Source organism: Coregonus lavaretus (genome assembly GCF_964263955.1).
Source record: "Coregonus lavaretus genome assembly, chromosome: 23".
Classification (NCBI taxonomy): Eukaryota; Metazoa; Chordata; class Actinopteri; order Salmoniformes; family Salmonidae; genus Coregonus; species Coregonus lavaretus.
Window position 1 is genome coordinate 11,882,246 of NC_140010.1, and position 25,329 is coordinate 11,907,574.

General features: G+C 44.8%; 1 protein-coding gene across 3 annotated transcripts; it reads left to right on the forward strand.

Moving 5' to 3' along the window:
* Window positions 1–15,627: 15,627 nt before the first annotated feature.
* Window positions 15,628–21,605, forward strand: LOC311098741 (cytochrome P450 2J2-like). Of its 3 annotated transcripts, none has more exons than XM_084139285.1 (9): window positions 15,628–16,011; window positions 16,179–16,341; window positions 16,442–16,591; window positions 16,802–16,962; window positions 17,306–17,494; window positions 17,724–17,865; window positions 18,907–19,091; window positions 19,340–19,481; window positions 19,687–21,605. In XM_084139285.1, exons 1-9 carry the CDS (start codon window positions 15,835–15,837, stop codon window positions 19,863–19,865), a joined length of 1,488 nt encoding a protein of 495 aa, XP_083995411.1. In that variant the 5' UTR covers window positions 15,628–15,834; the 3' UTR covers window positions 19,866–21,605. The 3 variants fall into 3 exon arrangements, with proteins under 3 accessions (XP_083995411.1, XP_083995413.1, XP_083995412.1); XM_084139287.1 differs by having other exon boundaries at window positions 18,907–18,971; XM_084139286.1 differs by having other exon boundaries at window positions 17,727–17,865.
* The last annotated feature ends 3,724 nt before the right edge of the window (window positions 21,606–25,329 follow it).

Genomic DNA, 25,329 nt, shown 5'->3' on the forward strand with positions numbered 1-25,329 from the left:
TATAATTCACTGTATCACAATTCCAGTGGGTCAGAAGTTTACATACACTAAGTTGACTGTGCCTTTAAACAGCTTGGAAAATTCCAGAAAATGATGTCATGGCTTTAGAAGCTTCTGATAGGCTAATTGACATCATTTGAGTCTTTTGGAGGTGTACCTGTGGATGTATTTCAAGGCCTACCTTCAAACTCAGTGCCTCTTTGCTTGACATCATGGGAAAATCAAAAGAAATCAGCCAAGACCTCAGAATTCTTTTTGTAGACCTCCACAAGTCTGGTTCATCCTTGGGAGCAATTTCCAAATGCCTGAAGGTACCACATTCATCTGTACAAACAATAGTACGCAAGTATAAACACCATTGGACCACGCAGCCATCATACCGCTCAGGAAGGAGACGTGTTCTGTCTCCTAGAGATGAACGTACTTTGGTGCGAAAAGTGCAAATCAATCCCAGAACAACAGCAAAGGACCTTGTGAAGATGCTGGAGGAAACAGGTACAAAATTATCTATATCCACAGTAAAACGAGTCCTATATCGACATAACCTGAAAAGCCACTCAGCAAGGAAGAAGCCACTGCTCCAAAACCAGCATAAAAAAGCTAGACTACGGTTTGCAACTGCACATGGGGACAAAGATCGTACCTTTTGGAGAAATGTCCTCTGGTCTGATGAAACAAAAATAGAACTGTTTGGCCATAATGACCATCGTTATGTTTGGAGGAAAAAGGGGGTTGTGGCAAAATGGCTTAAGGACAACAAAGTCAAGGTATTTGAGTGGCCATCAAAAAGCCCTGACCTCAATCCTATAGAAAATGTGTGGGCAGAACTGAAAAAGCGTGTGCGAGCAAGGAGGCCTACAAACCTGACTCAGTTACACCAGCTCTGTCAGGAGGAATGGGCCAAAATTCACCCAACTTATTGTGGGAAGCTTGTGGAAGGCTACCCGAAACGTTTGACCCAAGTTAAACAATTTAAAGGCAATGCTACCAAATACTAATTGAGTGTATGTAAACTTCTGACCCACTGGGAATGTGTTTAAACTGAGTTTAAATGTATTTGGCTAAGGTGTATGTAAACTTCCGACTTCAACTGAGGGCAGTGAGGTGTGTAACAGAGATTGGGTCATCTGTGGATCTGTTGGGGCGTTATGCAAATTGGAGTGGGTCCAGGGTGTCTGGGATGGTGGTGTTGATGTGAGCCATGACCAGCCTTTCAAAGCATTTCTTGGCTATAGATGTCAGTGCTACGGAGCGATAGTCAATTAGGCAGGTTACCTTGGCGTTCTTGGGCACGGGGACTATGCTGGTCTGCTTTAAACAAGTTGGTATTACAGACCGGGTCAGGGATAGGTTGAAAATGTCAGTGAAGACACAGCGTATGCTCTGAGTACGCGCTCTGGTATTCTGTCTGGCCCCGCAGCCTTGTGAATGTTAACCTGTTTAAAGGTCTTACTCACATTGGCTACGGAGAGCGAGATCACACAGTTGTCTGGAACAGCTGGTGCTCTCATACATGGTTCAGTGTTGCTTGCCTCGAAGTGAGCATAGAAGGCATTTAACTCGTCTGGTAGGCTCGTGTCACTGGCCATTTCGCGGCTGTGTTCCCATTGTAATCTGTGATAGTTTGCAAGCCATACCAAATCCGTCGAGCATCAGAGGATTCGATCTTAGTCCTGTATTGACGCTTTGCCTGTTTGATGGCTCGTTAGAGGTTGTAGCGGGATTGCTTCTAAGCATCCGGATTAGTGTCCCGCTCCTTGAAAGCGGCAGCTTTAGCCTTTAGCTCAGTGCGGATGTTGCCTGTAATCCATTACTTCTGGTTGGGCTATGTACGTTCAGTCAATGTGGGGACGACGTCGTCGATGCTGGTGAGTGATGTGGTAAACTCCTCAACGTAATCGGATGAACATATTCCAGTCTGTGCTAACGGAACAGTCCTGTAGCTTAGCATCCGCTTTATCGTACCACATATTCTGTTAACTCAAGTTCATATTCTGTCAACTCATTTTGACTTGTCTTATACTTGTATTTGTGGCCAAAGCATAAATTGGAGAAAAAACACTTCAAAAACCCCACCTCAAAGCTGATTTTTAACATACTTAAATACATTTTTTGGGAAGGATAAGTATTTAACTCATATTGTAATTAATTATAGGTCATATTTAATAGAAATCTGGAAACACTGGACAGTTACTTTAACAAGATAGGCTGATACTGCAAACCTTAACTGGATAGGCTGATAAACCTTTTAAATGCAAACCTTTTAAAAAGGCGTACATTTTATCGTACAGTCCACTATTTACCTGAAATGTATAGAGCTGTCATCCTGATTTGTTTAGACTTGGGGAGTATGGATTTTATTTATCCTCTCACTACAATTGTCATCATTGTTGTCTGTTCTAAAAGACACAACCACAACAAAGAGAATGTGTGTCATATTGTTGTAAGTGCAACTCTGGCTACAATAAATAAAATAAAATAAAATGTTATTGGTCGCACACACATATTTAGCAGATGTTATCGTGGGTGTCGCGAAATGCTAGCTCCAACAGTGCAGTAGTATCTAACAATACACAACAATACACACAAATCTTAAAGTAAAATAATGGAATTAAGAAATATAGAAATATTAGGATGAGCAATGTCGGAGTCCGAAATATAAATAAATATATATATATACAGTACCAGTCAATAGTTTGGACACACCTACTCATTCCAGGGGTTTTCATTATTTTTACTATTTTCTACATTATAGAAGAAAAATAGTGAAGACATCAAAACTATGAAATAACACATATGGAATCATGTAGTCACCAAAAAAGTGTTAAACAAATCTAAATATATTTTATATTTGAGATTCTTCAAAGTAGCCACCCTTTGCCTTAATGACAGCTTTGCACACTCTTGGCATTCTCTCAACCAGCTTCATGAGGTAGTAACCTGGAATGCATTTCAATTAACAGGTGTGCCTTGTTAAAAGTTAGTTTGTGGAATTTCTTTCCTTCTTAATGCGTTTGAGCCAATCAGGTAGGGGTGGTATACAGAAGATAGCCCTATTTGGTAAAATACCAAGTTATGGCAAGAACAGCTCAAATAAGCAAAGAAAAACGACAGTCCATCATTACTTTAAGACATGAAGGTCAGTCAATCCGGAAAATGTCAAGAACTGTGCAAGTTTCTTCAAGTGCAGTCGCAAAAACCATCAAGCGCTATGATAAAACTGGCTCTCATGAGGACCACCACAGGAAAGGAAGACCCAGAGTTACCTCTGCTGCAGAGGATAAGTTCATTAGAGTTACCAGCCTCAGAAATTGCAGCCCAAATAAATGCTTCACAGAGTTCAAGTAACAGACACATCAACTGTGTGAATCAGGCCTTCATACATTTTAAGCAGATGCTCTTATCCAGAGCAACTTACATTTAGTGAGTGCATACATTTTCATACTGGCCCCCAGTGGGAATCGAACCCACGACCCTGGCGTTGCAAACGCCATGCTCTACCAACTGAGCTACTCGAATTGCTGCAAAGAAACCACTACTAAAGGACACCAATAAGAATAAGTGACTTGCTTGGGCCAAGAAATACGAGCAATGGACATTAGACTGGTGGAAATCTGTCCTTTGGTCTGATGAGTCCAAATTGGAGATTTTTGGTTCCAACCGCCGTGTCTTTGTGAGATGCAGAGTAGGTGAACAGATGATCTCCGCATGTGTGGTTCCCACCGTGAAGCATGGAGGAGATGTGATGGTTTGGGGGTGCTTTGCTGGTGACACTGTCAGTGATTTATTTAGAATTCAAGGCGCACTTAACCAGCATGGCTACCACAGCATTCTGCAGCAATACGCCATCCCATCTGGTTTGCGCTTAGTGGGACTATCATTTGTTTTTCAACAGGACAATGACCCAAAACACTCCTCCAGGCTGTGTAAGGGCTATTTGACCAAGGAGAGTGATGGAGTGCTGCATCAAATGACCTGGCCTCCACAATCACCCGACCTCAACCCAATTGAGATGGTTTGGGATGAGTTGGACCGCAGAGTGAAGGAAAAGCAGCCAACAAGTGCTCAGCATATGTGGGAACTCCTTCAAGAACTTTGGAAAAGCATTCCTCATGAAGCTGGTTGAGAGAATGCCAAGAGTGTGCAAAGCTGTCAACAAGGCAAAGGGTGGTGTCACGACATCCGCCGAGGCTGCCCCCCCTCCTGGTTCGGGCAGGCTTCGGCGTTCGTTGTCACCGGAGTACTAGCTACTGCCGATCCCATTCTCATCACTCCACTTGTCATGTCTTGTCAATCACACACACCTGGTGCTCATTCCCCTAATTAGTATGTGTATAAGTGTTCCCTCTGTTCCCCTTGTCTTTGTGAGTGATTGTTTTGTTGTGAGAGCGTGTAGCTCGGTTGAGCTACATTTCACTGTGTTATTGCCAAGGTGGTATTTTACCTCCTGCGCCTGACTCCTTCTTTCACACCTCAACACAGAATCACTCACCTGATCTGATATGAAGTCAGCAGGAGGAGACCGCATGCCTGGAGTTGTGGCAAGGGTCCAGGAGCATTCCTCGATGTTGGCCAGCTTGGGGGAAGTGATGGATCAGGTTCTTCAGGTGGTAGAACGCCTGGAGAGGAGAGGATCCGATCTATCGAGACCAGCTGGTCAACCGGATCCAGCCACCTACACCCCAGCCCCTGGAGGGATCCAGATATCCCGGCCACCGGCGTTTGACGGGACTACAGCGTGATGTAAGGGATTCCTACTCCAACTGGAGTTGTATTTCTCCAGCATCAGGCCGGAGCCCCGGGAGCGGGAGAAGGTATCCGTCCTCGTTTCCTGCCTTTGTGGGAGAGCCCTGGAGTGGGCCAACGTGGTATGGAACGAGGGAGGTACCACGTTGGAGAACTACGGGGAGTTTGCTCGCCTCTTTCGGGCCGTTTTTGATCACCGGCCTGAGGGTCGAGAGGCGGGCGAACGACTGGTTCATCTAAGGCAGGGGACGAAGACCGCTCAGGACTACGCGCTGGAGTTCCGGACGCTGGCAGCGGGGTCCGGGTGGAACGAGCGGGCCCTGATAGACCATTTCCGGTGCCACCTAACCCTCGTTTCATGTGTCTCTCCTCAGGCCGGTGGTAGCTGGTCCGATCCAGGAGTCTGAGGTACGGGAGGTTCCTCCACCTCCTCTGGACATTGAGGGGGCCCCGGCGTACTCGGTCTGTTCCATCCTGGATTTGAGGCGTCGGGTGGGGGTCCTTCAGTATCTCGTGGAGTGGGAGGGGTACAGTCCGGAGGAACGTTGCTGAGTCCCAAGGCGGGACATCCTCAATCCCTCCCTGTTGAGGGATTTCCACCGTCGCCATCTGATTCGACCTGCTCCGCGTCCTCCTGGCCGTCCCCGAGGCCGGGGTCGACGCACTGCTGGAGCTGCGCATCGGGGGGGGGGGTACTGTCACAACTTCCGCCAAGTCTGTCCCCCCTCCTGGTTCGGGCAGGTTTCGGCGTTCGTCGTCACCGGAGTTTTAGCTACTGCCGATCTCAGTCTCATCACTCCACCTGTCATGTCTTGTCAATCACACACACCTGGTGCTCATTCCCCTAATTAGTATGTGTATAAGTGTTCCCCTTGTCTTTGTGAGTGATTGTTTTGTTGTGAGAGCGTGTAGCTCGATTGAGCTACATTTCACTGTGTTATTGCCAAGGTGGATGTTTTCCTTTGTACAGTTTCGTTTGACGCACGGGGCGTTTTGATTTATGTAAACGGATTAAACTCTGGACTTCGGTATTTTACCTCCTGCGCCTGACTCCTTCTTTCACACCTCGTCACAGGTGGCTACTTTGAAGAATCTAAAATCTAAAATATATTTTGATTTGTTAAAAACTTTTTTTGGTTACTACATGATTCCATATGTGTTATTTCATCGTTTTGATGTCTTCACTATTATTTTACAATGTAGAAAATAGTCAAAATAAAGAAAAACCCTTGAATGAGTAGGTGTGTCCAAACTTTTGACTGGAACTGTATATATGTGCATTGGCAACGTGTCATTCAGGGCAGGTGGGGCTGAGCACAAGCTCAGCCATCCACACAAAGAGACGCACGTGCAATTGAACATTTTCACGCTATGAGAAATTTTACAACATGACGTCACAATCAGAACACAATCAGAACGATTGGGAACTATTTCACGCTGGGAAGATTTTTTACACGACGCAGGGTACTGGGTGGAGGCCGGCTAGTGATGGCTATTTAACTGATGGCCTTGAGATAGAAGCTGTTTTTCAGTCTCTCGGTCCCAGCTTTGATGCACCTGTACTGACCTCACCTTCTGGATGATAGCGGAGTGAACAACCCGTGGCTCGGGTGGCTGAGGTCCTTGATGATCATCTTGTCCTTCCTGTGACACCAGGTGCCTTTGATGTCCTGGAGGGTAGGCAGTGTGCGCCCGGTGATGCGTTGCCCCTCTGGAGAGCCCTGCGGTGTTTCTCTTGTTCGGGAGCAAGATGTTGGTGTCCGCAACGTGGCTGGTTTTCCCTTTGTAATCCGTGATTTTCTGGAGTCCATGCCACATACATCTCGTGTCTGAGCCGTTGAATTGCGACTGCACTTTGTCTCTATACTGACATTTTGCCTGTTTGATTGCGTTACGGAGGGCATAACTGGACTGTTTGTTTTCAACCATATTCCCATTTTCAGTTTTGCACGAGTGCTGCCATCTATCCACGGTTTTTGGTTTGGATAGGTTTTAATCTTCACAGTGGGAACAACATCCCCTATGCACTTCCTGATTAACTCAGTCACCGTGTCAGTGTATACGTCAATGTTATACTCAGAGGCAACCTGGAACATATCCCAGTCCGCATGATCAAAACATAAATGCAGCATGTCTCAAGTCTGCTGTGTGTGTGTGTGTAGGCCTGTTCACCGCAATTGAAGCGATGCAGAACAGTCTGTAACATACTTGATAGGGTGTTCTTTCTGCATTCTCCACGGAGAGGCTGTGGGGTTTCCCTGATCCGCTGCCAGACCAGCACACAAAGCATGCAGTGACGATGCCAGAGGCAACTGGACTGCGGGCAGAGTGTAGGACGGCTATGGTCTGGTCCTTAGGACCCTGCCATTGTGGAAATGTAAGTGGGGACAGTATCTGAGCTGCTTGAGTTGGAACAGAATGAAATGTTGGATGACCAAAACTATGAGCTTCAAATAGCTGGGCCTGGGAACATAGCTTGTTCTCTAAGGAGGTCACAAAATAACCGAAACAAGCAAAAAGGAAAAACCAATGTAGGGAAGAAAATGACCAACTGTATTGGAGAATGACTACATTAACATTATATATATCAGCAGGAATTACATACATACAGTACATATACAGTACTCTCTTTTTTTCTCCCTATTTTTCTCTTCCACTCAACCTCTCCTTCCTTCCTCTCTGTCTGTCTGTATTTGTCTGTCTGTCTGTCTGTCTGTCTGTCTGTCTGTCTGTCTGTCTGTCTGTCTGTCTGTCTGTCTGTCTGTCTGTCTGTCTGTCTGTCTGTCTGTCTGTCTGTCTGTCTGTCTGTCTGTCTGTCTGTCTGTCTGTATTTGTCTGTCTGTCTGTATTTGTCTGTCTGTCTGTCTGTCTGTCTGTCTGTCTGTCTGTCTGTCTGTCTGTCTGTATTTGTCTGTCTGTATGTCTGTCTGTCTGTCTGTCTGTCTGTCTGTCTGTCTGTCTGTCTGTCTGTCTGTCTGTCTGTCTGTCTGTCTGTATTTGTCTGTCTGTCTGTCTGTCTGTCTGTCTGTATTTGTCTGTCTCCCCCCACACCACCTTATTGACTCATCACTTGTCACTCCAGTCCAGAGGACTGTAATTTAACTACCAGAGGTGACACTGAGACAGTCATGGTATTACAACACTGTCACATGAACCAGCAGAGTGTCTGAGAGGATGAAGGTTGACAGGACAGATGATCTGATCTGAGGTCACTTGCCCTTTCCTTCGTCTTTTTCTTTCTTTCTTACACGCACTCATGCTTGACGCACGCACACACGCACGCACGCGCGCGCGCACACACACACACACACACACATTTTGACTGGGAGAACTTGCAGCCTGGATAAAGCATGATTCTCTCTTTGCAACACAGCAGCCATCATCCCTCTATAACTCCAATTAGGGCTATGGCTCCACCATACACTGTGCAGTTCCCCTTCACAATGGCACCATTGTCAGGGGGAGAGCGACCATTGTCGCCACGGTTACAGGATTTATTATCCCCCCCCCCCCCGTGTTGTGAGTGACCTTCACCTCTGACCCATCTCTTTGCCATCTCTCACACTCTGAAACTACCCCTCCCCTATCCCCACAGGCCTGAAACCCCTCCATTACAAAGACTGGCGGTCTGATAAGTGGCTTCTCTCTAACCCTATACCCCTTGTGTTGTAGATTATTCAGTTTGGTGTGGAGGAGGGTGGAGGGGGGAGGAGGGGGGGTGTTGTAGGACTGACCCATTGAACAGGTCAGTTGGAAGGCAGTTGGAAGGCATGAAAGGGCTGGTCTAAATAGGCTCTTTTCTCTCCATTTCTCCCCTCTTGGCCTGGTTTGGCTTGCCACTCTGTGTGATTGTTTATGAGTGTGTGGGAGCGATAGAGAGAGAGGGCTGCAGGGAGAGAGAGAGGGCTGCAGGGAGAGAGAGACCCACAGGTCTTTGTTAGAGTGGCCGGGCTGAGGTGCTGCTGCGGCCATTACTTCTGTCTGTCACACACACACGCACACACACGCACGCACGCACCCACACTCTGGAAGGAGAAAATGTTTTACAATAGTCGCCTGCTGTTTAATAGATGCAGCCCAGCCACATATAACCATGATATCGGCACCTATTGGCACACACACACACACACACACACACACACACACACACACACACACACACACACACACACACACACACACACACACACACACACACACACACACACACACACACACAGGTGTTTAAAAATCCTTCATCTGTTGTGGTTGGGCATTCTAACCTGAAAAGTTCACATTAGTGTATTGGCCAAAGATAATAGCAATGTGTTCTCTATTAGTGTGATGGTTTAAAATGTGTGCTAGTCTCTATCTCAACATTGTAGAATACCACTGCTCACCCCATCACATTGTGGTGTATGTCGTGTGACACAGTTACTAGCTTTCCCAACAAAGTTAAATTAAGCCTGAATCCTCGGGCCAAACGGTCATGATGTCATGGTTTGAGGACAGAATGAAATGGTCTGTCTGTTGACTGAGGAGACCTATTCTTGCATGTTTGGGTGGGAGCAGCAGCGTATAATTGCAGAGCGGGATAGCGTGTGAGGATGGGGGAGGGAGCCAGTTAGCACGCAACATGAGCCTTGGCCCACAGTGCCGGGCACGGGTGCCAAACTTGTCCACAGTGCTGCTGTGCTGCTGTGTTCTAGCTCTAACTCGGTCTACAGCCGCTCCCAATTCACTTCCTACCACTTCCCTTTTACTACAAGGCCCTAACTCTATCATGTTTGCAGATCTGTATGGTGGAAGCTCCATTACTTTACGGTTTATACCTTTCCAGACCCTTTATACTGTATTTGCAAACACTGAGGGGAAGGGATAGAGCCAAAGGGGTGGGGGAGGCAGCGAATTGTGACTGGATACTATACTACAGTGGACCTCTATCTCCCACATTCTCTAGGATTCTTAACAAATGGTGGTCCCATGGTACTGTTGGTAGTGGTATGTTTGACAACAGCCAATCAGATGGTTTTCCAAGCCCTGTGTGTTTGGAGAGATCATATGGAATAACTCTGCAAAGATGGATTGACATTTTGCTGACAAAATAGGGCACGTGCACACAAGCACGCACGCACACACACACACACACACACACACACACACACACACACACACACACACACACACACACACACACACACACACACACACACACACACACACACACACACACACACACACACACACACACACACAAATACATTAATGGAATTTGCTTACATCCTATACCTTAAGAATGTAAATGTAAATGTAAATGTAAATGTAATGTAAATGTAAATGTTTCCCAATCAGCTGTGTAGTGCTAGGGCAGAAAACAAAACGTGCACTCAGGTGGGGCCCCAGGACTGTGTTTGGGAAACTCTGCCTTAGGAAGTTGTTTAAACATGTCTTAGGGAGTTAGGGGGCTGATGCAGCAGAGGATAGACAGTACAGGATATTACATGGGTCTCCAGTACAAACAATTGAGACGCAACACTAGTAGTAATGACTAGTCTAAGTAAATCGTCTTGGGTCTTAGGAGTAATGACTTAACTCACTTTCTGCGTCATTTACTGGGATTGACCTATAGGAAGGCCGTTGGGTGGAAAATGCGTCATGGAAGACTCCATGATGTTGTTAGCCATCAATTGATGTTGACCTTTATGTGACCCTTTGGACTGGTGATGTCATGGATGACAAAGTCAGAATATCTCAAAGACAGTACATACATACGACCATGTGGAATATGCATACTGTACAGTATTCAAACTATACAAGAAGAGGAGTGCAATTCAGGATACCAGTCATGATACCCTATGAAATATGACTGTGTCGGGTAGTGTGGGGCGGCAGGTAGCCTTGCGGTTAAGCACGTTGGGCCAGCAACCGAAAGGTCGCTTGTTCGAATCCCTGTGATGAGTAGGTGAAAATGTGTCGATGTGCTCTTGACCAAGGCGCTTAATCCTAATTGCTCTGGATAAGAGTGTCTGCTAAGTGACTAAACTCTAATAAAGTGTAGGGCTAATCTGATGTAGTGTTTTCTTCCAATAGCCTAAATAAATATTTTAGGCCATTTCAGAAAAATGGAACACTCTGTTAACAGAACAGAATAAACATTATTAAAGTCAACTGACATAACCACCAGTCACTACATAAAGTTAGAGTGAAGGTGATATGACCATGAGTTATGTGATTTATGGAACATAAGCTGCTTGATCCCCAGACAGATCTAAAGTCAATGACATTATGGATACAGCTGGTACAACACAGCATGTTCCAGTAATAGTTATTACATTTGTGTAATAAATGTAATAAGGAGAACTACACTTCCTGTTCTTCATTACCTCAACTTGAGAGTGTCCCTGCGACCTGGAAGACCCTATTCTATTCTATTCTATACTATAGGTCACATAGTAAGTCGCTCCTCTACTGAAATGTTCCTGCCTGTGACAATATAGGCCTGTTGGTGTTTTTTTTCTTTGACTGTTCTTGTTCTGTGATTGTTCTGGTGAGGACGGGCCAACAACAGGAAGCTACTGAGTTTGGCCTATTGGGACCCAATGAGGACAATAACAGTTTTGGCCACCAATGTTCTGAGCTCACTCAGGTGACAGTGGCAGAGTTTCATTTCTTATTTTCCTCACATTACCCTACTTCTCCTTATCTTGTTTTCCCTCTCTCCCTCTCTCGCTCTATCCCTCCACATCCATGACTACTGTATGTGACCTCTGGCGTAAAGATGTTAAGTAAATTTATTAAAACCCCGCTTAATCAGCCAATGACAAAGGAGTTTCTCAGGTGCGTGGCTGTGAGATCAAAGGCTTGTTAACGTCGGCGATACATTACTATATTACTGTGATGTGAGGGCTAGCGTACACCTCTGCTGCATACGCTGGACAATGTGGACATGTCAAAAGGTAAAATGGTAATGGACATCTGGAGCCACAGCTCAGGTGTGAGGATGTACTGAGAGAGAGAGAGAGACACACACACTGAAGCACACAAACATAAAGACAGACAGACACAAAGACAGGCAGACATATTTGGACAGACACAGATGGGTAGAAACAGACATAAAGAAAGACAACATTAACGACAGGAACGAATCCTCAACCTTTTCCCTCTTTAGGAGGATAGTTTATTTGACATGCCCAATCTCCTCCAGTGTCATTACACCCATCATCATACTTACATTCATGTTACCCACAAGCAAATGCTTGACTGGGCTATTTTGGTCAAGTCTGTTGCTTGGGCTTGTCTCTGCCGGTTAGGGACTTGATCCAGCTCTCCTGCATCTCTCTCTCTCTCTCTCTCTCGCGCTCTCGCTCTCTCACTCTCTCGCTCTCGCTCTTGCTCTCTCTCTCGCTCTCTCTCTCTCTCTCGCTCTCGCTCTCGCGCTCTCTCTCTCGCTCTCTCTCTCGCTCTCTCTCTCGCTCTCTCTCTCGCTCTCTCTCCCTCCCTTTCCAGTTTCTCATTCCCGGAAGCTTTGGGAAACCAAGTAAATGAACGACATGATCCGGAAATAGGATTCCAGCGGGAGACGGTGGGAAGGAAAATCCCTCCATTACACAAAGAGGAGGGTGGGAATGAGTGTCGCAACCCGCTGTTCTCCTCCTGCGTCTGGTCAAATACAACCATATATCAGATAGAAGCTCAGACATAATAAAGCTTTAACTATTCCCCTAAACCTCCATTTTAAATCAAACCACACATTACTTAATTACCGTAAGTCAAAGTCATTATTATAAGAATAAAGTTTTCACAAGTGTCACTACAGTGTTATCATGCAGATATTCTTTGTTGTATGTAGGCCATGTATGAGTCTTATGTCTGTAACTCAATCACACTGCTGACACAGCTCCTTGTGGGATAAAGAAAGTATTATCTCTCTCTCTCTCTCTCTCTCTCTCTCTCTCTCTCTCTCTCTCTCTCTCTCTCTCTCTCTCTCTCTCTCTCTCTCTCTCTCTCTCTCTCTCTCTCTCTCTCTCTCTCTCTCTCTCTCTCTCTCTCTCTCTCTCTCTCTCTCTCCCCCTCTCTCTCTCAATGTCTATATACACTACATTACCAAAAGTATGTGGACACCTGCTCGTCGAACATCTCATTCCAAAATCATGGGCATCAATATGGAGTTCGTCCCCCCTTTGCTGCTATAACAGCCTCCACTCTTCTGGGAAGGCTTTCCACTAGATGTTAGAACATTGCTGCGGGGACTTGCTTCCATTCAGCCACAAGAGCATTAGTGATGTCGGGCACTGATGTTGGGCAATTAGGTGTTCGATGGAGTTGAGGTCAGGGCTCTGTGCAGGCCAGTCAAGTTCTTCCACACCGATCTTGACAAACCATTTCTGTATGGATCTCGCTTTGTGGACGGGGGCATTGTCATGCTGAAACAGGAAAGGTCCTTCCCCAAACTGTTGCCACAAAGTTGGAAGCACAGAATCGTCTAGAATGTCATTGGATGCTGTAGCATTAAGATGGAGCTAAGGGGCCTAGCCCGAACCATGAAAAACAGCCCTAGGCCATTATTTCTCCTCCACCAAACTTTACAGTTGGCATTATGCATTCGGGCAGGTTGCATTCTCCTGGCATCCACCAAACCCAGATTCGTCCGTCGGACTGTCAGATGGTGAAGCGTGATTCATTACTCCAGAGAGCGCGTTTCCACTGCTCCAGAGTCCAATGGCGGCAAGCTTTACACCACTCCAGCCGACGCTTGGCATTGCGCATGGTGATCTTAGGCTTGAGTGCGGCTGCTCGGCCATGAAACCCATTTCATTAAGCTCCCGACGAACAGTTATTGTGCTGACATTGCTTCCAGAGGCAGTTTGGAACTGGGTAGTGAGTGTTGCAACCAAGGACAGACGATTTTTATGCGCTACGTGCTTCAGCACTCGGCGGTAGCGTTCTGTGAGCTTGTGTGGCCTACCACTTCGTGGCTGAGCCGTTGTTGCTTCTAGACGTTTTCACTTCACAATAACAGCCCTTACAGTTGACCGGGGCAGCTCTATCAGGGCAGAAATGTGGTGGCGTCCTATGAATGTGCCACGTTGAAATTCACTGAGCTCTTCAGTAAGGCCATTCTACTGTCAATGTTTGTCTATGGAGATTGCATGGCTGTGTGCTCGATTCTATACACCTGTCAGCAACGGGTGTGGCTGAAATAGCCAAATCTACTAATTTGAAGGGGTGTCCACATACTTTTGTATATATAGTATATGTAATTTGGATAGTAGTGATGGCTGGTGGGTCACTCACCACCATAGATTATACATTCATCAATTTTATCACATAGCCTAGATGTATTACATATATGCCACAATTCTGTGCTGACAAGGAGTGAGTGGCAGTTTAATGACATTGCACTGAGGTTATCTATAGCCTCTGAGGGGTCAAGGGTCATCTCCACAGGGTGCACAACTGTCTACTAATAGGTGGGCTAGGGGGAGAGGCGGCTTCCGCAGGGCGTTGAGTAAATGTGTTTTGATTGGGTGTTCGGTCTGACGGAGACAGGGGGTAGGGTGACGACAGGACTTGGGCTAAAAGGTTAAATCTGGGGTCAACTTTATAACCAGGGTGTTATCTGGCTGTCCTGTCAGCTGTCAATCAATCTCACTCCATGCCATGACAGGAGCATTGACCTATAGCTTTATATGGGGATAAAGTGAGTGGAGAGGGTAAAGGGGCAAGAGTGGAGATAGCATGTAAATGTACAGTGTATCTCAATGTATCTCTACATGGTGTGATTCTATACTGCTGATCATCAGGTTCTGTTTTGGAATGGCCCCAGAAACCATAGCATTTCACTGGATGTTTATTCAATGGCCAACCAATAGCCTGTTAAATTTAACAAGGGTTGGAAAGGCTGTGTGAGTACATCTGACATACTAAACAAAACAGAGTAACTTAAGAGGGGGAACTACACAACCACTAAATCAGGCGAAAGGGAACCCAAAGTCACTGTAATTTGGGAGAGTGTGGTTAACCGCTTTAAATAATGGATGGTTTTTCTGTTTAGCCTTAGGCGTTGGAGCTGAGGTCATATGCAAACAAGGCACAGCCTAGGCCACAGTTTTTATATGCTGAAATAAAACTAAGGGACAGATTCCTTGCTCACTTCTCTCTCTCTCTCTCTCTCTCTCTCTCTCTCTCTCTCTCTCTCTCTCTCTCTCTCTCTCTCTCTCTCTCTCTCTCTCTCTCTCTCTCTCTCTCTCTCTCTCTCTCTCTCTCTCTCTCTCTCGCTTATGCATATACATTCACCTAGTGCACACACTCGTTCGCACACACGCAAGCACACACACACTCCTGATGAGTTTCCCCCTCTAATACTGCCACCTCCTGGTTCAGAGCTCTAAATTCAACAGAGAGGTAGTCGCTAGTCGCCATCGTTCTAGAGGAAGAGTAGGATTTGAATATGCATGGGTACAGGTCTGCAGGTGCCTCCTCAATCCAACTTTGTGAAATTGGCCATAAAACTCCATGGGCCCACAAAAATCTTCCAACGTATAGAGGAACCAGACAAGTACAGATTGTACACTATTGTATGTTTTTCTGTAGTGCACCCATTGAAGGAATCAGAAAGAATCTAAGCCAATTTAACTTTTCCCAGTTCTGCTTTTCCTCCTTACTTTCCCCTCTTTCTGTGTTGCTGGCTGTTTGTTCTGCAGCTCTTACATAAGGGGTTGAACTCCTGAATAGTTGGCAACAAACTACTGAGGGAAAGGACAGAGAGAGAATAAATAAAAGAGAGGGAGAAATAGAGAAAAAATAAAGAGGGGGGAGGGGAGAAGCATAAGCAAATATTTATTTTACGGAGAGAGAGAGAGAGAGAGAGAGAGCGAGAGAGAGAGAGAGAGAGAGAGAGAGAGAGAGAGAGAGAGAGAGAGAGAGAGAGAGAGAGAGAGAGAGAGAGAGAGAGAAACCTCAAATATCATACATCTCTTTGGTCATTTAAAATTTGTAACATAATTTCGAATTTGATATAAATAGCAACAACAACAAAAAATAATTTAAACGGGAGGTGAACTTTGGAACTTAATGTCTGTTGCAGTCCTGCTGTAGCTGCCTCCTACCATGCTACTATCTCTGGATTGTCTGGACCTGAAGAGCTGCCTGCTCGTGATCTTTCTGCTCCTACTGCTGGTGGACTTCCTGAAGCACAGAAACCCACCTGAGTTCCCTCCTGGACCATGGCCTCTGCCTTTCCTGGGAAATGTCTTCATTGGGTTTGGCTACCAGGCCATGGACAAGGTAACACTTAGCTACTATATTACACTGACTTATACCTTAGGCTATACGGTAATGACATATACTGTACATACAGCATCAAATCATTCAAGGTCGATCAATTCATGCAAATAATGTTTTGTTGCTTGTTACAAAGATCTTTCTTTAAGTTTTTCTGCGATTGTTTTTAGGTTGCTGAACGGTTCGGCAATGTTTTCAGCCTTCGGTGGGGTGGGGAGAAGGTGGTATTTGTGTCTGGGTACAAGATGGTGAAGGAGGTTTTGATGACTCAGGGAGATAACTTTTTAGACCGACCTGCATCCCCTCTCTTTAGTGATATTTTCAAAGACTGTGGTAAGATACGCTATTTACATTTTCGTATATAATTTTACTCACCATTGTTACTGTTTAATTACAGTTATTTTCAAGTAACCATGCGACTCTTTTTCAAAAGGAATCTCTGTAAGTAATGGATACAGATGGAGGAGGCAACGCCAGTTCTCGGTGGCCCACCTAAAACACTTCGGTGAGGGGAAGAAAACCCTGGAGCTTCATGTGCAGCAGGAGTGTAACTTCCTGTGTCAGGCATTCCAACAGGAAATGGGTGAGCTGCTGTAAACAAACCAATCACAATTTACAATGAAAAACATTAGAATAAGATTTCTGGTTGTGACATTACAATACAAATTAAGAGTCTTTAGTGCATTTTCCTTATTCTTGTAACTGTGCGTTTCAAGGTCTATGTAAAACAAAGGTAACATTTTCATGTGTCTACTTTGAGAATACAGAAGAGTACTTAAATGTAACCCAACAGGAGGGCCCTTCAACCCCCAACTCATAATAAACAGTGCTGTTGCAAACGGCATTGGATTCTTGGTGTTTGGAAAGCGATTCGACTACAACGCTACAGACTTCCAGAACCGTCTGCGACTGAGCCAGGAGTCCATTCTATTGATAGGCAACCCTCTGGTTCAGGTGGGTTCCCCTGTGCTGATGAGATAGCGCAACAAGGCTATAGGAGGATGGGCTCATTGTAATGGCTGTAATGGAATCAATGGAATGGTACCAAACACATCAAACACATGGAAACAACTTGTTCGACTCCGCTCCATTGATTCCATTCCAGTCATTAAAATGAGCCAGTCCTCCTTTTGCTTCTCCCACCAGCCTCCTCTGCTACATGCAGCTCAGTAAAGTGATACACGTATTAGTGTGTTCACCATACATCATACCTTCTCATTAGCCCCTAGTATAAATCTCACATTTTTCTCTAAAGCACGACTTCAGGATAAATAATTATGCCCCCTTTTTCTCTTAGCTGTATGATGTATTTCCATGGCTCTTCAAGCGTTTGCCTGGGCTGCGTTCTGGCCCCCATGTGACGATTCTTTCCAACTATGCAAAGATTATGTCTTTCCTGAGAAAAGAAATAGAGAAACATAAGAAGGACTGGGATCCCTTTGATCACCGGGACTTCATTGACTCCTACATCGGGGAAATAGACAAGGTGATGCCTGTATATCAGTGTGTTTGTTTGTTTGTGTGTGTCTGTGTATGTACAGTATATTGTCACTTTTATTGCCTGTGCAACGTGTTCAGTCATGAAATTAACTTGAATATTGACTTGCCATCTTTAATGTTCTCAACTGTCATAAAAGCTTTCGACTACTGCCATGGGCTTTTGAGTTGATAGTAATGTTTCATCCTGTCCTTGTATTTGATAATACCTCCTTCAGAAGAAGAGGGACACCGAGGCTGGGTTCCACTCAGAGAACTTGGTGTACTGCAGTCTGGACTTGTTTGAGGCTGGAACAGAGACCATGACCAACACTTTACGTTGGGCTCTGCTCTACATGGTGAAGTACCCTGAGGTTCAGGGTAGGTATAGTACTCTATAGACTAGAGTCATACAATGAGCTCCAAAAGTATTGGGATAGTGACCATTTTTGTTGTTTTGGCTCTGTACTCCAGTCAGCTTTAATTTTAGGGTATTTTCATCCATATCGGGTTAACCGTTTAGAAATTACAGCACTCTTTGTACATAGTCCCCCCATTTTAGAGGACCAAAAGTATTGGGAGAAATTCACTTATATGTGTATTAAAATAGTACAAAGTTAAGTATTTGGTCCCATATTCATAGCACGCAATAACTACATCAAGCTTGTGACTCTACAAATTTGTTGGATGCATTTGCTGTTTGTTTTGGTTGTGTTTCAGATTATAGGTAAATTCATTTATATTTCTATCATGAATAATGATGAGTGAGAAAGTTACAGACGCACAAATATCATACCCCCAAGATATGCTAACCTCTCACCATTACAATAACAGGGGAGGCTAGCTAAAATGACACGCTACATTATTTACCATTAATTTCTATTTGGCACAAAAAAATCTGAAACACGACCAAAATAAATAACAAATGCATCCAACAAATTTGTAGAGTCACAGTCTTGATGTAGTCATTGCGTGCTATGAATATGGGACCAAATACTACACTTTTTACTACTTTAATACACATATAAGTGAATTTCTCGTAATGCTTTTGGTCCCCTAAAATGGGGGGACTATGTACAAAAAGTGCTGTAACGGTTTACCCGATAGGGATGAAAATACCCTCAACTTAATGCTGACAGTCTGCACTATAACCTCATTGTATAATTTCAAATCCAAAGTGCTGGAGTACAGAGCCAAAATAATTATAATCCCTGTCCCAATACTTTTGGAGCTCACTGTATACAGTATATCCCATTCTTAAAGCTTTGCTATACACCAACCAACCTACAAACAGCCTCTGAATAACTAAGCAGCTACAGCCTACCAATAAACAACCACTTTCTGACCAAACAGCACATCAACAAAACTAAGTTGAGTCATAACTGAGTTCTAAACCATTTTAATCCCTCTTCATCTTCCCAGAGAATGTCCAGGAGGAGATCAAAAGTGTGATTGGCCAGTCTCGCCAGCCCTGCCTTGCTGATAGGGTGAGCATGCCCTACACAGACGCTGTGATCCACGAGACACAGAGAATGGCCAACATACTGCCTCTCAATATCAGAATGTCAAGCAAAGATGCTACCATGGGGGGATATTTCATACCCAAGGTGAGACAGACTGTATCACCTCAATTCATTTCTCTGTGGGGGAGTTAGAAGATATGCTAATTTGTGCTGAACTTTCGTACTGTTTTTTGTGCTGTTTTAATGCGAGAGCTCTGGTGAATAAAATGTTCAGTGTATTTGTTACATTATGGAAAATACCACCCATGGAAGTGATGATAATGTTTGGTGTTTGAAGTTCTATGGTTATAAAAGGTTATTTCACGCATGCTTTCTCATCATCCCCTCCATAGGGCACAAAAGTGATAGTCAACCTCTCCTCAGTGTTACGTGACCAGACAGAATGGGAGACGGCAGACCACTTCAACCCACAACACTTCCTGGATGTGCATGGTCACTTCCGGAAAAGGGAGGCTTTTTTCCCATTTTCTGCAGGTCGGTCCCTAGATTCAATTTAATCCGCTCTTGCCCTAAATTCCACCCACATACAATGTAGCTCTACTAACTCTATTCTAGCTTTCACAAACTGTGAAAACACAGCCTGCCTACAAAGCCTGTGTTATGTGATACAGTAGCAGTTATAATAACCATGTCCCTGTACCCTGCGTATACCCCTTTCTCTCCTTCTCTCTGCTCCCAGGAAAGAGGGCTTGTCTGGGGGAGCCGCTGGCCCGCATGGAGCTCTTCCTCTTTTTCACCTCCCTCCTCCAGAGGTTCACCATCTCTCCGTCCCCTGGAGAGGAACCACCAAGCCTGGAGCCCCAAGGAGTGGCCATCCAGTCCCCTAAACCATTCACCATCTGTGCCTCCACATGGTGATGGATCACTACCATTATAGTTCCATGTTGGAGAAGAAGAGGAATGCATTTTTACTGTCCATTTTCCTACTGTCCATATGGAAATCTGTCTTTTTGCTTTTAACCCTACCCCCCGAGGGGTTGGAAGCACAGGGTCAGCCACAGTGCAGCGCCACTGGAGAAGTTGTGGGTTAAGGGCACAACGGCAGATTGTATGATACACTGACTTACTGAGCACTGTCTGCATGCTTAACATAATGCATACACAGTATTATATTTACAGTGTCCCCCCTTTCTTAAAGGTCCATTGCAGCCATTTGTATCTCAATATCAAATCATTTCTGGGTAACAATTAAGTACCTTACTGTGATTGATTTCTATTAAAATGGTCAAAAAGAAACAAAAATAGCTCCTTAGGAAATAGCAATTTCTCAAGCAAGAATTTTGCTGTTATTGGCAGAGAGGTTTGGAACTCTCTTTCTTATTGGTCTATTAACTAATTTACCGCATGGTGATGTCACCATGGAAGGACAAAACTCCCTCCCACCAAAACAGGCTGAAATTTCAGGCGGTCTTTTCAAACAGTACTCACACTAAAAGGACATTATCATAATTTTCATGAAGGTCAGTCAATACGGAAAATGTCAAGAACTTTGAAAGTTTCTTCAAGTACAATCACAAAAACCATCAAGTGCTATGATGAAACTGGCTCTCATGAGGACCACCACAGGAATGGACGACCCAGAGATACCTCTGCTGCAGAGGATAAGTTCATTAAAGTTACCAGCCTCAGAAATTGCAGCCCAAATAAATGCTTCACAGAGTTCAAGTCACAGACACATCTCAACATCAGCTGTTCAGAGGGGACTGTGTGAATCAGGCCTTCATGGTCGAATTGCTGCAAAGAAACCACTACTAAAGGACACCAATAAGAAGAAGAGACCTGTGTGGGCCAAGAAACACAAGCAATGGACATTAGACAGGTGGAAATTTGTCCTTTGGTCTGGAGTCCAAATTGGAGGTTTTTGGTTCCAACCGTGTGGGTGAACAGATGATCTCCACATGTGTAGTTCTGACCGTAAAGCATGGAGGAGGAGGTGTTATGGTGTGGGGGTGCTTTTCTGGTGACACTGTCTGTGATTTATTTAGAATTCAAGGCACACTTAACCAGCATGGCTACCACAGCATTCTGCAGCGATACGCCATCACATCTGGTTTGGGCTTAGTGGGACTATTGTTTGTTTTTCAACAGGACAATGACCCAACACACCTCCAGGCTGTGTAAGGGCTATTTTACCAAGAAGGAGAGTGATGCAGTTCTGCATCAGATGACCTGGCCTCCACAATCCCCCGACCTCAACCCAATTGAGATGGTTTGGGATGAGTCGGACTGCGGAGTGAAGGAAAAGCAGCCATCAAGTGCTAAGCATATGTGGGAACTCCTTCAAGACTGTTGGAAAAGCATTCCAGGTGAAACTGGTTGAGAGAATGCCAAGAGTGTGCAAAGCTGTCATCAAGGCAAAGGGTGGCTATTTGAAGAATCTAAAATCTAAAATATATTTTGATTTGTTTAACACTTTTTTGGTTACTACATGATTCCATATGTGTTATTTCATAGTTTTGATGTCTTCACAATTATTCTACAATGTAGAAAATAGTAAAAATAAACAAAAACCCTTGAATGAGTAGGTGTGTCCAAACTTTTGACTGGTACTGTATATATATACACTGCTAAAAAAATAAAGGGAACACTTAAACAACACTATGTAACTCCAAGTCAATCACACTTCTGTGAAATCAAACTGTCCACTTAGGAAGCAACACTGATTGACAATAAATTTCACATGCTGTTGTGCAAAAGGAATAGACAACAGGTGGAAATTATAGGCAATTAGCAAGACACCCCCAATAAAGGACTGGTTTTGCATGTGGTGACCACAGACCACTTCTCAGTTCCTATGCTTCCTGGCTGATGTTTTGGTCACTTTTGAATGCTGGCGGTGCTTTCACTCTAGTGGTAGCATGAGACAGAGTCTATAACCCACACAAGTGGCTCAGGTAGTGCAGCTCATCCAGGATGGCACATCAATGCGAGCTGTGGCAAGAAGGTTTGCTGTGTCTGTCAGCGTAGTGTCCAGAGCATGGAGGCGCTACCAGGAGACAGGCCAGTACATCAGGAGACGTGGAGGAGGCCGTAGGAGGGCAACAACCCAGCAGCAGGACTGCTACCTCCGCCTTTGTGCAAGGAGGAGCAGGAGGAGCACTGCCAGAGCCCTGCAAAATGACCTCCAGCAGGCCACAAATGTGCATGTGTCTGCTCAAATGGTCAGAAACAGACTCCATGAGGGTGGTATGAGGGCCCGACGTCCACAGGTGGGGGTTGTGCTTACAGCCCAACACCGTGCAGGACGTTTGGTATTTGCCAGAGAACACCAAGATTGGCAAATTCGCCACTGGCGCCCTGTGCTCTTCACAGATGAAAGCAGGTTCACACTGAGCACGTGACAGACGTGACAGAGTCTGGAGACACCGTGGAGAACGTTCTGCTGCCTGCAACATCCTCCAGCATGACCGGTTTGGCGGTGGGTCAGTCATGGTGTGGGGTGGCATTTCTTTGGGGGGCCGCACAGCCCTCCATGTGCTCGCCAGAGGTAGCCTGACTGCCATTAGGTACCGAAATGAGATCCTCAGACCCCTTGTGAGACCATATGCTGGTGCAGTTGGCCCTGGGTTCCTCCTAATGCAAGACAATGCTAGACCTCATGTGGCTGGAGTGTGTCAGCAGTTCCTGCAAGAGGAAGGCATTGATGCTATGGACCGCCCGTTCCCCAGACCTGAATCCAATTGAGCACATCTGGGACATCATGTCTCGCTCCATCCACCAACGCCACGTTGCACCACAGACTGTCCAGGAGTTGGTGGATGCTTTAGTCCAGGTCTGGGAGGAGATCCCTCAGGAGACCATCCGCCACCTCATCAGGAGCATGCCCAGGCATTGTAGGGAGGTCGTGGTCCTCTGTAGCTCAGCTGGTAGAGCACGGCGCTTGTAACGCCAAGGTAGTGGGTTAGATCCCCGGGACCACCCATACACAAAAATGTATGCACACATGACTGTAAGTCGCTTTGGATAAAAGCGTCTGCTAAATGGCATATTATATTATACAGGCATGTGGAGGCCACACACACTACTGAGCCTCATTTTGACTTGTTTTAAGGACATTACATCAAAGTTGGATCAGCCTGTAGTGTGGTTTTCCACTTTAATTTTGAGGGTGACTCCAAATCCAGACCTCCATGGGTTGATAAATTTGATTTCCATTGATAATTTTGTGTGATTTTGTTGTCAGCACATTCAACTATGTAAAGAAAAAAGTATTTAATAAGATTATTTCATTCATTCAGATCTAGGGTGTGTTATTTTAGTGTTATCTTTATTTTTTTGAGCAGTGTATATATATATATATATATAAAACACAGGAAAATCCCATTTTTGACTGCACTGGGCCTTTAATAGTTTAAGTCAGGGGCACAACTTTCACTGGGGACGGTTTTATAATTGGAATGTGATACAAAACGAGGCAACGGTGAGCTTTAGGACCATGCGGACGCCTCCGAGCGGTCGGGGTAGGCTGTTTGGAGTGTTTATCCGACTGGATTAAAATAATATAAATAACAGTTATGTCCCCCCCACTTTTAAAACCAAAGTTGCACCCCTGGTTTAAGTAATTTGTACTTTGAATGTAACCTTCCTCTAGTGGATGTTAATCACGGTGCCTAGCAGTTTTTTTTAAAATATCCACAGTCTTACAGCATTGTTTGATTAAAGTCACAATACTGTACAACAGAACAAATGTATGTCTTATTTGCATTTCATGCTATTTCATCTGGTGTGATCACTTCAGCTATTCAGCTGTTCAGACGGCACAAGAAAAGGTGCTCGGGTCTTTGGACATTACTGAACAATCCCATGTGATTCTTCTCTATGGCTCTTTATCGGTTTCTCTCCCTCCAATCAGGGAAAGTTTGATAGTGGAGTTTTGAATCCACCGACCGCAGCAGTCATTGAGGAATCTGTAGGTGGGAAAGAGGCTCACTCGAGGGACGGTTTATAATTTTTTTAAAGCAGAACGTAGCAGTTTAAGGTTTTTGTCAAGGATTTTACTTTAACCTTAATCTTCCTTCTGTTTTTAAGCCACCCTCACCATGTTACTCCAGTCTGTGTTGGAGTGGCTGGACATGAAGGGTATACTGGTGTTCCTCTGCATCTTCTTACTGGTCACTGACTACCTGAAGAACAGGAAGCCCCCCAACTTTCCTCTAGGACCACGAACTCTGCCTCTCGTGGGCAATTTATTTGATATGGATGCTAAACTCCTTCACATTTATCTACACAAGGTGAGGAGGCGTTTACCCTTTCAAGAGCTTTTTATTAGTTGAAAAAATTAAGTGAGAGATATACTGTGAACACAATGACTGGGTGAGGAAAGTGTATTTCAATCGAGGACAGGCTAACTGAATGAACAACAGAGACAAAAGGCAAGTATAAACATTTATTAAAATCGTTTGGGGAATGGCCAGATGCTTTGATGGCAGGTCGCCCTATCAGGGGAAGCTGGCATCGAAACTCACAATGCCTTACTGATTGAACCAACATAAAGTGTCTTAACAGGGCATTGGCCACCACGAGCCGCCAGAACAGCTTCAATGTGCCTTGGCATATATTCTACAAGTGTCTGGAACTTTATTGGAGGGATGCAACACGAGAAATTCCATCATTTGGTGTTTTGTTGTTGTTGAGGGTGGTCTCAACCACCTGTCTCAGGCACCGCTACAGAATCTCCTATAAGTGTTCAATTGGGTTGAGATCTGGTGACTGAGACACACACACCCTTTAAACCCCCATGCTCCTTTGAGACCCCTCTTTCAAAGTCACTGAGATATCTTCTTCTAGCCATAAGGGCCAAAATAATGGGCAACTGGGTATTTTTATACATGACCCTAAGCATGATGGGATGTTAATTGCTTTATTAACGCAGGAACCACACCTGTGTGGAAGCACCTGCTTTCAATATACAGTACTTTGTATCCCTCATTTAATCAAGTGTTTCCTTTATTTTGGCAGTTACCTGTATGTTATCAACTACATTATAAAGAAGCTATAAATCCACACTGAATGTACCACATTTCACCTGGTCGTGATACAGTAAATAGCAATTCGACATGAAGGTACTCTCTTTTTTTGTGTCATAGATGGCTGCAATCCATGGAAATGTCTTCCATATCAGCTTTGGCTCAGAGAAGATGGTGTGTGTTTCTGGCCTCAACACAGCGAAAGAGGGTCTAGTGGGAGACCACTGTGCGCCATGCTCGACAGGCTATATGGAACCAATGGAAAGTCTATTTTCATTACCTATATCCAGCCTGCCCTGCCCTTCGAAAGTATTTGAAAGCCAAGTTAACAAACAGATCACCGACCATTTAGAATC

What these genes read in the sequence shown, in the direction of transcription:
- LOC311098741 (XM_084139285.1), top strand. Translation starts at nt 15,835, where the DNA reads ATGCTACTATCTCTGGATTGTCTGGACCTGAAGAGCTGCCTGCTCGTG. An exon ending in GCTACCAGGCCATGGACAAG is followed by an intron (nt 16,012 to 16,178) that starts GTAACACTTAGC and finishes GATTGTTTTTAG; the next exon opens with GTTGCTGAACGGTTCGGCAA. An exon ending in GGGGATATTTCATACCCAAG is followed by an intron (nt 19,092 to 19,339) that starts GTGAGACAGACT and finishes TCCCCTCCATAG; the next exon opens with GGCACAAAAGTGATAGTCAA.